Here is a 12222-nt window from a genome sequence, read left to right on the forward strand (position 1 = left end):
CCGGAGTCGAAACCCTATTGTGACCTCCCAGTGGGCAGTCTGGACCTCGGTGTCTATGAATCTGGAAAAGGCCACTTCAGTGACCGAGCAATGTATAACCTTGACAACTATAGAACTGCCCATCTACTTGTATGTCCCATGGATATTTGCTACTAGGGACCTAGTTACCGTCTGATGAAAAGGGTACATGCCCTTCCCTGTAGGACTGCAGGGCAAGGCTGGCTGTGTGACTGGGGGCTGCTCACTCAACCTCTGGGCCAAGGGGTTATGAATACACTGAGGCAGGCCACACCTCCTCTGCAGGTAGGCTGCATCACAGCCTGGGTACTTTGCTGTCATTCCCATGAACAATGACCCTTTGAGGAAGGAGGGCCATCAAACCCTTTAGGTTCCTGGGAAGCCCAGGGGTTGGAAGGGGCCCAGGTGCTCACCTCGGCCATCTCGCAGGACGATCTCGCCCTCGCCTGTGATCCAGCGGTAGCAGGGGAACTCAATGTAGTCCCCGTAGGGTGTCTTCAGCGTGATGTACTTCAGGTACCAGTCATCATGGAGCCAGTACTTGCGTTTCTCGATTTTGACCAGAAGGATCTCGCCCAGCTCTTCGTCCACCGTCACATCATAAGAATCAACCTGCAGAGGAGGAACGGCAGGTCGTAGTGGTTTGGGGTCCCCTGAGCCCTCCTATCACCCCTAGTCCATTTAGCCAAGACATTCACTGGATTCAGCTATTACAAGGCCTCGTGCCAGGCCCTGCATGAAAGAGCTGGGCATGTGCTGGTCCCTGCCTCTCGGAGATGAAAATCTAGTGAGGGACTCTCTCATATCTGCACATGGCTCAGGCTGGAGGAGTGGATGCTCCCAGGCAAGTGCCTGGACCTGCTGCAACCTCGAGGCTTTGCTCGGTGAGGGTCCTCTTCATGTGCCCACCCTCACAGCAAGGGCAGCAGAGGCGCTGGCCTTTCTCCCCTGCCAGATCACAGGGACAAACTGGCTCTCACTGCTGGGCAGCCCTTTACCAACTGCAAAGGGCCTGCTGACAATTACTATGGGACCCCCCACCACAACTTTGGGAGGGGGATGGAGTTATAACCCTTTTTACAGATGAAGATACTGAGGCTCAGTAAGTCATACCCCAGCTGCTAAGTGAGCTGGAACTCAGACCAGGCTGTCCACTATAGCCACATAATCTCTCTCTAGTCCTCAGCAGGGCAGCACCTAAGTGACAGTGGAGAGGCTCAGATACAAATGAAGTAGCACAGATGTAAGCCCTTTGAATTCAAGCCTTTCAGGAACATTTGCAGTTCCCAGGACCACACAGTACTGCTGTGAACAATCAGACCCAGCAGTTCCCACTACATCTGTGGCTCTGGCAGTGCGTGGAGGCTGGCTGTGTTGCTAGAAGGAAGCACCTCAGGCCCGTGTGCGGCACTGCCTTCCAACCTCCAATGGAGCTGCTCCTGGCCCGGGGGGAGATGGGCATCTCTGGGCAACTCCTGCATGGCTTCTAGGCCATCTGCGTCTCTGCAGCTCTTGCTGGCAGACAAGAAGAAAGGATGAGGGACTCAAGCATCACATCAGCTGATTCAACGACCAGCAGGTGCTTCCAGGGCCTCTTGTCCTCCGGGGTCCTTTATAAACCACATTTCACCAATCCCTGAACTTTTTCTTTGGCAGCAGAACCCAGAGTTCTGAACATATTTCCCCCTTCCCTATTTTTGCCTTTTCCCCTTTGGGCAGCAGGAGCCCCCTGGGAGGGCTTTCTGAGCAAAATGGGAAGTTGGATATTTCAGCAAACCCTCGGCTCTGTACACAGTGTGCAACTTGCATGCTGTGGCTTCCACAGAGGCCAGATACCCATGGACAGAAAGCGGAAGCTTCCTCCTGGGCCCTATGGTCCCCAGGGCCTTGGCTCAAAGCAGCTGAGCCAGGCCTCGAGCTGGGATGGCACCTGCCTGGTTCCTACCATGGGCACACAGGCATCTTGTCACCTGACAGGCCTGCCTGTCTCTGTCTCCCAGCAGCTAGGGAAGGAGCTCCCCCACCCCAGTGTACTAGCAGGAGGAGCAGGGGCTGTGAGGTGGCCGCACAGATAGCACTGGCCCTGGGTCCTGGGCAGGGGCCAACATCCGTACCATGCAGGTGAACTTGTGGCAACCCCACGAAGATGCCAGCAGGCCTAAGCTGGGGTGCAGAGTTGGGGATAGAAAGGCTGCTGAAGAGAGGAGCCTGAGTGAGGAGTTGGAGAGTGAAGCCAATGGACGGAGGGCTTGGGAGGAGGGGAGACAAGGCAGAACAGATCTCTTATGGGTGGGAAGAAGTGTGACCCCTGGGCTGAGGTGTCATTGGGCCAAGGCCAAGGCAGGCAGGTTCTGAGGGGACAAGTGGCCCAGCAGCTGTTGTCCAGGGGGTCAGGGCCCATCTGGGGCAGGGGCAGAGTGGGGACTGGGTGGTCCAGGACTGTCTGGGCCCTGACACTTGAATCTGCAGAGCCCTCAGCCCTTCACGGGGACAAAATGGAGATTCCATCCAAGTGGGGAAGAAAGAGGAGGAGGACAGCTTGGCCGGGCAAGTGAGGGCTCTAAATGTGCATTGCAGCTCCAGAGAGGCTGGCTGTGTGGCCTCAGGGAACTGCTCGGCTCCCAGGCTCTGCTTCTTCCTCTCCCCAGAGATCACGTCTGACCTGCGGGACCACTGAGAAACTCGAGTGAGGTAGTGTCTGAGTGAGTCTTGTGAACATTAGAACTTCACCAGGTTCCTTTTTCCAAGGCACAGGTCACTGGCTGGCTGTGCTTCTTGGGACCCCGCCACTCTTCTGCATTTAGCAAGGGTCCTGGGGAAGCAGCCTAGCTGGGAACTGGCAAAGCTCATTCCCCAGGTGTGTCCCTGATTCCACACACCAGACTGAACAGCAGGAGGACAACACTGAACTTTGGCACAACAGAGGGAGAACCTGAGGCATTTTTGGTGTTGGTGGCACAGATGGAGCAAAGAGAAGTTGGCATCTGGAGGCCTGGGGCTGGGCCTGAGGGTGGCTGCTCTGGAGGAAGTGGCTTGCCTGCTGCTTAGAGGGGTGGGAGGGGGTGTTGATGCTAGCAAGGCTGGGTTGGGAGGAGAGAATGACCATTCTAAAATCTCAAGTGTCATGAGAATCTGAGGTGGACATTCCTAGGGGATAGAGAAACACCTGGAATAAAAAGGAAGGGGACAGGGCTGAAGGAAGCTCTACAGGCCTGAGGCCATTCTTAGAGGGAAGGCCAGATGTCCAGCTGGGGGGAAGAGGGGAGCAAGAGCACCCTTCAGCACACCTGTGGTAAAGTCACAGAAGTATTGACCCGCTAGGAGCCCCTTCATCCTGCCTACCCACACCCCCGTAGAAGCTGGCAGAGATCCTGGAGTCTCAACTGGGATGAACTCGCTGTACAGACATACAGAGACTCAGTATGCCAGCTGATGGCGTCTGCCATGGGCCACGGGAAGGCCTACCAGTCTGGCCTTGTCTCTGTCAGCCCAAGGGCTTTGCTGGCCCTGGCTGCAGGCCTGGGGCAGGTGGCAGCAGATGAATGAGGGACTGGGGAGTTCAGCCTGGACCAAGTCAGGCTGTCTTCAGGACAAAGTCTCGTGGCTGTAGCTCTAGCGTCCAAGGAAACAATTCTGGGAAGAGTCACAGAGGTCAGAGAAAGGCTTCCAGGTAGACATCAAGGTCACGTGGACCAAACAGCAGAACACAGTCTCAGGAAGGTCCACAGAGCTACAAGGTGTGACAACTTCTCTCCTCTTTGTGTGCAGGGTCTGTTGGCCTGCTCTTCTCTTTCTGTCATGACTTGCTGAACTCTCCGGACCATTCTGTACTGGGGACACTGTGAGCAATGAATGGCCCATAATAGGCCCTCAACAAATAGTCTGAGTGGATGATGACCCCATTGCATAGGTGGAAACTGAGGCTAAGTGAGGCAGAGTAGCTACAGTGCTAGCAAATCAGTGGTGGTGCTGAGATTAGACCTGACTGTCCGACTGCCAGTGACGTAGGTGAAACACCCAGGGCTGGGCCAGAAGACTGCAGTAGGAAGGGGCCTCGTGGAACGAGGGGGAAGGACACGGACTGGCCTCATGAAAGAGTGGTATTTGCGGCAGCTCTTGAGAGATGGTAAGGTTCCTGTGGTGTGGTGAGTGGAGAGGAGGGGGAGCCCCATTTCAGATGCAGAAGTGATAAGAACAAAACCCTTTAAGTGGGGCATTCGCCTCGGAGGAAGGAGGCTTAGCATGGAGTTTCTAGGGGTGGTGCTGGCGGGTGCAGTGGTCCTGATGCTGGAGACAGGGATGGAGTGAGGGAAACAGGCCAATTCACCATCCTCGCTTCACTGAGGGGTTCGTTTGCTGGTTTCACTTGTTGCTTTCAACTACTTATTGGATATATGATTTCAAAACTTTTGAATATTTCAGCAAACTTTAGTTGATCAGTTTTTATTTAGTCTTCATATCAGAATTGTAGTAAAGTTTCCATCTGTCTCTGCCCCAGGGCTGGCAGAGGAGGGAGAGAGAAGAAGGTCGTGAGCAGAGAGGGAGAGAGATTAGGGAGCAGACAAAGGACATACTGGGGCAGAGAGATGGGGAGACTGAAGGGAAGAGCAGGGGAGACCAAGGGGCATGAAGTGGAGAGAGGGGTCCGTGGTTAGGAAGACTTAGGGGCAGAGAGAAGAGTGAAATATGAGACAGAGAGCCAGGGTTCGAGGGAGCAGAGAAGAGGGAGCTGGCGGAGACTAGAAGACAGAATGGAAGGGAGAAATCAGAGCAGAAAGAATGAAGGACATTGGATGACCCTGGGGATTTGGGGGTAGAGGAAGTAGGAGAGGGAGGAAGAAGGGGAGAAGGTAGGGAAGAGATGGGACAGAGAGGGAAAACTGGGGGAACACAAGGATTGAGGGTCCTATGGAGGAAATATTTATTCTTCATTAACATATTCTTATTCCTAAAAAAGGAAGAGTTCTAGAATATATTTGTCATGAACATATTCATCACTGAATATATTTAAGAAGTGTTTATAGTTACGACTTTGTTGACATTTGCTGAATATATTCAAGGATAACATATTAAACATCACCCTCTTGCCCTTAGCATTCCTGAAAGTGCTATCATGAAATGAACATGGGCCAACTAAAATTTCCCAGAAATCTGTTAAATTCATCCCATCTGACTTGAATTACTTTAAATTTACAGAGATAAAGGAAAAAATCAACTTGCCACAACTCACCTAACTTGGGGCAGCCTTCAGGAATAGGGCCCTCGGGCCCACAGTCTGGGCTTTCCCCAATATATGGTGGAGCTTTTTTTAATCAAAGTTTGACTGTTTCCATGAGAGTCTAGCTCATAAGGACTCTGATTCCCAGCCCTGTCCTGAATCACTACACAGAACTCTGATGAGAATAGTCAGGGATTCTTCGCTCAATTTATTGAGGAAAAACTCCGGCCATTATTTGGCTGAATTGTGCTTTGAGATGGGGGTGGCGAAGGTATGTTGACTTGCCAGTTCCATGGAAGAGGATGAATTGGTTTGTCACTGTTATTGTTGAAGAAAATAACAACTGTTTCACTTTTCTAAGTAAAACAGGATAGCCTTTCTTCTCAGCAAATATTTTCTCTAAGGTCTAGCTTTTGCCTTTACCCAGAACGGATGGCCAGCCCCTACAGACACATTGGCTGGAGGATGAGGAAGTGGCTCTGGGCTGTGCAAGGCCAAGTGTGGGGTAACTGCATCGACAGGAACTTTCTCAAAAGCTGACTTTTTCAAAGAGCCAGTAGAAGCCAGGGGATCCTCCTGCCGAGCCCAGCCCTCCGGACTCACCGCTGTCTCATGGAACAGAAATGGTGACATGCAAATCACCCCTGAAATTTGCCTCTGGGACACTCCCTGAGGTGTTTAATCACCAGTGTCATTTGAATGAATTATCAGGGTGGGGGAGAGGGACCAAGAGAGGGAAATCAATGAACAGTGCAAGGCCTTCACTAGTGTAGCCACCCACTATCTCCTCCACGAAGAAACCGTTGTACCTGCAGTGCCCATGCTACACAGTGTGGCACAGCCGTGACCTCTGCTGTCCAGAGCCTGGTCGTGGAAAAGCCAGGCTCCCTGCCGCCCACATATAAAGGGAAAGTGGTCTGTACCCTGGCCTCCTCCCACAGGTGCTGGGAGGAGAACCCATGAAAAAATGGAATAATGACTGTGTTTTCAGAAGTGTCAGAGGGTGTCATAATTCAAAATCAATGCCTTATTAACCTCCCTGCACCACCAGTCCCCGTGACTGGGAAACCTGGCTGCGAGGTGCTGCTTCTTACACTCAACCCGCAAACCTTGCTATAGCTCAAAACAGGTTGATGCCATGCAGAACTTGGCTCAATGCCAAGTCGGGTTACAGCAAGGTTCTGAAGCTTCTTGAGTCTGAAATCCAGAAAACGGTGCACCATTATTTACTCAACTTAGGATCTGCAGACCTCAAACACACATCATGGATTTTATACAAGAAGTATTTGGTCAAGCCATATTAAATTTCCAATTTTTTAATGTAAAAAATATGTAAAATTGTCCAGTATGGACACTTTTATATGGTTCAACCTAATAATAAAGAGTGGCAAGAAAGCTTTGTAAAGTCCAAATCTTTTTGGTCCAGTTCAGGAGCTGGGGTCGGGGAGCAGAACTGACAGTCCCTGCAGGGGTCTGGGACTAGGCACATTGCATTGTACAAAGGACAGTGGTCATTTACTGAGCGCTTCCTGTGGGCTGGGCACTGATTGCTGCACACAGTTAACATGCTCGGCTGCCAACTGAAAGGTGGGTGGTTTGAGTCCACCCAGATGCACCTCTGAAGAAAGGTCTGGTGATCTGCTTTAAAAAAAATCAGCCACTGAAAACCCTAGGAATCAGAGTTCCACTCTGACACACATGAGGTCACCATGAGTCTGGGTCCATGAGATGCTAACTGTTTTTTCCTAGGTGCTGGACACTAGGCTAAGCAAGTCCTTCCCCCACCCCCCCAAAAAAGTTGCCCTTGAGTTGATATCGACTCATGGCCACCCCATGTGTGCTAAGCACTTCGTTAAAAACTCTGTGAGGAACCTGACCTGATCAGCTAGCTGAGAAAGCCAGGGGGGCTGGAATTCACATGCAAATCAGAGTCAGGAGCCACTGCCACACAGGCCTGGTACCACAAAGTAAACATTCAATAAATGCTGGTTGCCTTCCCTCCACTGAGTTCCCAAGCTCCCCAAGGCAGTCTTTTCTTTTAGTGAGGTGGAGGAATGCCCTCCTCCCTTCTCTTCTTCCACTGGGCCCTCACACCTGGGGTGGAAGAGTTGCCGGGTATACACTCTGCTGGGAGCAAGTAACAACCCTCAGGTTTCCAAAGGGCGTGGTCTTGCCTGGGTTCCTCGAATTCCTTCTAACTCCCTGTGAGGCTTTGTCCTGTGCCTCTAAGATGCCCAGGTGTGAGGACACGGGCTAGTGCCACTGGAAGCCACCAGGTGGCCTGGGCTCAGCTTGACTCGTGAACCAGCCTAAAGCTAATCCCTTCATTGACAGCTGGGGAAACCGAGACCCAGAGAGGAGACAGAGTGAAGCCCAGATAAGGCTCAGGCCTCTTGACTCGCAGTTCCGCGTGATCCCCACGCAGCTCACGGGGCACCTCTACCTCTGCTTCGTGGGCAGGGCAAGGGCACTCTCCGCTCCGTGAACCCGCCCTACCCCCTCCTCCACGTGCCACCCGTCAGGAAGGCGCCTCTCCGAGGCTCGGGATCCCCATCTGCGTGCGCCCCCACCCGGATCCCGGCCGCCCGCCTCACCGCGCCGCGCTCGAAGTCATTGTAGAAGGCCTTGTCCAGCAGGTGCTTCTCGCTGCAGCCCGCGGAGCCCACCAGGCTGAGGTAGATGTAGTCGTCCGTGCCAGCGAACCACTGGCTGCCGGTGGCCACGGTGACCGTGTAGGAGGGCATGGCAGCGGCCGCGGGAGCCACGGGCAGGGTGCAGCGGGCAGTGAGCGCAGGGAGCCTCGGTGCGCGCGTCCCTGTGTCCCCACTTCTGCAGGGACCCAGGACTGCCCCTCCCGCTTCCGTCCCATGCAGGCTGCGGCCCCGCTCCGCCCCGCCCCAGCTCGGCCCCCTACCCCCGGGCCCGCCCCCGCCCCGGCCTGCCGGGCGCCACACCCGCAGCTCCTTTACGCAGGCCCTCCAGGAACTCCGGCCGAGCTAAACCCTTTGCTGTCCAGTTGATTCCTACTCATAGCAGCACTGTAGGACAGAATAGAACTGCCCCATAGGTTTCCTAGGAGCAGCTGGTGGATTCGAACTGTCGACCCTTTGTTTAGCAGCCGAGCTCTTAATAACCACTCTGCCACCAGGGTTCCCTGGCCAAGCTAAGACTTGCCTTTCCATCAGGGCAGGAAGCACCCATTCCCGTGCCTCACCGTCTTGACTTGGTGTCTGTTCTATCAGTCAGGGGCCTGGGGCAATTTCAGTTTCCTTCCTTCCTCCTTTCCTCCCTTCCTCCCTCCCTTCCCTCAGTCTTGCTCATCGCTCCCACCCCCTTCCTGCCTTGGCTTCCCTCAGTGCCAGGCTCCTGCTAAGGCACCGGAGCTGGGTCTGGGGAACCCTGGAAAACTAGACCTAGTCCCTGCTTTCAGCAAGTTTCCAGTGCCAGTGGGAAGCACGTCTGAGTGGGAGAATTCCCCATGCTGTGGTAACTTCAAGCCAGGTGCTCAGCGAGTGTAGAGGGAGAAGAGGGGCCCACCTGTGGAATCAGAAGGACTTCCTGGAGAAGGAGGCCACACCCCAGCTGCCGATGAAGGTGGAATCTGAAGCACAAAGACTTCTGCAGCATTGCCTTTTTTCACAGGCTTTGAGAGTCCACTCTGGGTGGTGCTGAGTGGGCACGTGCAGGTGGCACCGAGGGGAACTAGACACCGGATGTGCTCATGCAGTGAGACTCAGTGTACAGCAGCCACAGAGCAGGGAGGCCAGGAAAAGAAATCCCAGTTTCCGGATCAGAGGGGTTGTCTGGAAGAGGTCAGCTCATTTGGGGAGGTGGGGGGCTGAGGATGCTAGCAGGGCATTGGGAGGCTGGGAGTGCATTTCCCTAATGGCTAGTGATCACAAGCATTTCTTCATGTGTCTGTTGTCCACTTTAATGTCTTCTTCAGTTCGTTTCTTTGCCCGTTTTATAATTCGATTATTTGTCTTTTTGTTGGGTTTTCCTGTAGATTTTAGAAATTAGACCTTTGTCTGATTTGTAATAGCCAAAATTTTTTTCCCAGTCTGTATTTTTAAAAAAAAAAAAAAAAAGTTTTTTTTTTTTTTTTCACTATTTTGGTAAATTCTTTTGATGAGCGTAAGTGTTTAATTTTTAGAAGATCCCAGTTATGTAGCTTATCTTCTGGAATTTGTGTGTTGTTGGTTATGGTTTGTATCCTGTTAGGGACTCTACCATTGATCCTGTTTTTCTTCTATGATCTTTAGAGTTTTTGGCTTATATTTAGGTCTTTAATTCATTTTGAATTAGTTTTTGTGTATGGTGTGAGGTATGGGTCCTGTTTCATTTTTTTTTTTGCAGACAGACATCAAGTTTTGCCAGCACCATTCGTTAAAAAGACTGTCTTTTCCCCATTTGATGGACTTTGGGCCTTTGTCAAAGATCAGGAGACCACAGGTGGATGGATTTACATCTGGGTTCTCAATTCTGTTCCACTGGTCAGTGTACCTGTTGTTGTACCAGTACAGGCTGTTTTGACTACTGTAGCTGTACAGTAGGTTCTGAGGTCAGGTAGTGGGAGTCCTCCTATTTTATTCTTCTTCAAGAGTGCTTTACTTATCCGGGGCTTCTTCCCTTTCCATATAAAGTTAATGATTAGTTTTTCCATCTCTTTAAAAAATGCTGGTATTTGGATCGGGATTGCATTGTATTTGTAAATCGCTTTGTGTAGAATTGTCATTTTCACAATGTGGAGTCTACTTATCCATGAGCATGACATGTTTTTCCATTTATGTAGATCTCTTTTGGTTTCTTGCAGTACTGTTTTGTAGTTTTCTTTGTATAGGTCTTTTACATCCCTGGTTAGATTTATTCCTAAGTATTTCATTTTTTTAGGGGCTCTTATAAGTGGTATTGTTTTCCTGATTTCCTTTTCATTCTCTTTATTGGAGTATAGAAATCCAACTGATTTTTGTGTTTATCTTGTATCTTGCAGCTCTGCTGGATCTATTAGTTCCAGTAGTTTTCTCATGGAATCTTTTGGGTTTTCTGTGTATAGCATCATATTATCCACAAACAGGGACAGTTTAACTTCTTTACCAATTTGGATGTCCTTTATTTCTTTTCCTTGCCTTACTGCTCTAGCTAGGACTTCTGGCACGATGTTAAATAGGAGTGGCGATAAAGGGCATCCTTGTCTTGTTCCTGTTCTCAAAGGAAAGTTATCAGCCTCTCTCCATGAAGAATGATGCTGGCCATTGGTTTTGCATAGGTGCTGTTTTATTATGTTAAGGAATTACCCTTCTATACCTATTTTATTGAGAGTTTTTATCAGGAATGAGTGTTGGACCTTGTCAAATGCCTTTTCTGTGTCAATTGAGATGATCATGTGATTCTTTTCTTTCCTTTTATTTATGTGGTGGATCACACTGATTTTCTGATGTTGACCTATCCTTGCATAAAAAAGATTTTCTGATGTTGACCTATCCTTGCATACTTGGTATGAATTCTACTTGGTCATGGTGTATTATTTTTTTGATATGATGCTGAATTTTACTGGCTAGAATTTTGTTGAGAATTTTTGCATCTATAGTCATGAGAGATATTGGTCTCTAATTTTGGTGTGTGTGCGCACATGCATGCGTGTGTGTGTGTGTGTGTGTGTGTGTGTGGTGTCTTTGCCTGGTTTTGGTATCAGGGTTATGCTGGCTTCATAGAATAAATTCAGAAGTATTGTTTCCTTTTCTATGTTCTGAAATAGTTTGAGTTGTACTGGTGTAAGCTCTTCTCTGGATGTTTAGTAGAATTCTCCAGTGAAGCCATATGGGCCAGGGTTTTTTTTTGTTGGGAGTTTTTTTTTTTTAATTACTTTTTCAGTCTCTTCTCTCGTTATGTGTTTGCTCAAATTTTCAACATCATTTTGTGTTAGTTTGGGTGTGTTTCTAGAAATTTGTCCATTTTCTCTAGGTTTTCAAATTTGTTGGAGAACAGTTTTTCATAATACTCTGTTTTGATCCTCATTATTTCAGTTGGGTCTGTTGTTATATCGCCGTCTCACTTCTTATTTGAGTTATTTGCATCCTCTCCTGTTTTTCTTTTGTCAGTTTGGCCAGTTGTTTCTAGATTTTGTTGATCCTCTCAAAGAACCAACTTTTGTTTTTGTTGGTTCTTTCTATTGTTTTTCTGTTCTCTATTTCATTATTTCCACTCTGATCTTTATTATTTCCTTTCTTCTGATGGCTGTGGGCTTTTTTGTTTCTTTGCTGTTCTCTATTTGTTCAAGTTGTGTAGCTCATGTTTTGATTGTGCCTCTTTCTTCTTATCTGATGTGTGCATTGCTATTGCTATAAATTGACCTCTGAGGACTGTCTTTGCTGTTTCCCAAAGGTTTTAGTATGATGTGTTTTCATTCTTATTTTATTCTAGGAATTGTTTGATTCCATCTCTGATTTCTTCTATCACCCAGTGATTTTTAAACAGGGTGTTTTTCAGTTTCCATGTAATTGATTTTTTTTTCCTTGCTTTTCCTATTGTTAATTTCTACCTTTATGGCATTGTGGTCAGAGAAGATACTTTGTATTATCTCAATGTTTTGGATTTTGTTGAGTGTTGCTCTGTGGCCTAAGATGTGGTTTATTCTGGAGAATGTTCCATATGCATTGGAAAAGAATGTGTACCTTGCAGCTGTTGGGTGGAGTGTTCAGTATACGTCCATGAGGTTAAGTTGGCTGATTGTGCCCTTTAGCTTTTCTATATCTTTGTTGAGTTTCTTTCTAGATTTTCTGTCCTTTACCGAGAGTGGTGTGTTGGAGTCTCCTACTATTATTATGGAACTGTCAATTTCTCTTTTCAGTGCTGTTAGAGTTTACGTATTTTGGAGCCCTGTGTATTCGGTGTGTAGATGTTTATTATGGTTATGTCTTCCTGGTGGATCATCCCTTTAATCATTATATAGTGCCCTTCTCTGTGTTTTATAGTAGATTAATATTGCC

The 12222-nt window shown here is 49.1% G+C and overlaps 1 protein-coding gene across 2 annotated transcripts in view; it reads right to left on the reverse strand.

Annotated features, from left to right (window-relative positions):
• The window catches only part of ALOX5 (arachidonate 5-lipoxygenase), a 74023-nt gene extending 65957 nt beyond the window's left edge, over positions 1–8066 (reverse strand). For both annotated transcript variants that reach the window (XM_049855547.1, XM_049855546.1), the window contains exons 1-2: positions 7831–8066; positions 432–630 (exon numbers count right to left, since the gene is read on the reverse strand). In XM_049855547.1, the coding sequence (XP_049711504.1) occupies positions 432–630; positions 7831–7980 (349 nt within the window). In that variant the 5' untranslated portion in view covers positions 7981–8066. The remainder of the gene's footprint in view (positions 1–431; positions 631–7830) is intronic.
• Between the last annotated feature and the right edge of the window lie 4156 nt (positions 8067–12222).

Source organism: Elephas maximus, chromosome 16 (assembly GCF_024166365.1).
Source record: "Elephas maximus indicus isolate mEleMax1 chromosome 16, mEleMax1 primary haplotype, whole genome shotgun sequence".
Lineage (NCBI taxonomy): Eukaryota > Metazoa > Chordata > Mammalia > Proboscidea > Elephantidae > Elephas > Elephas maximus.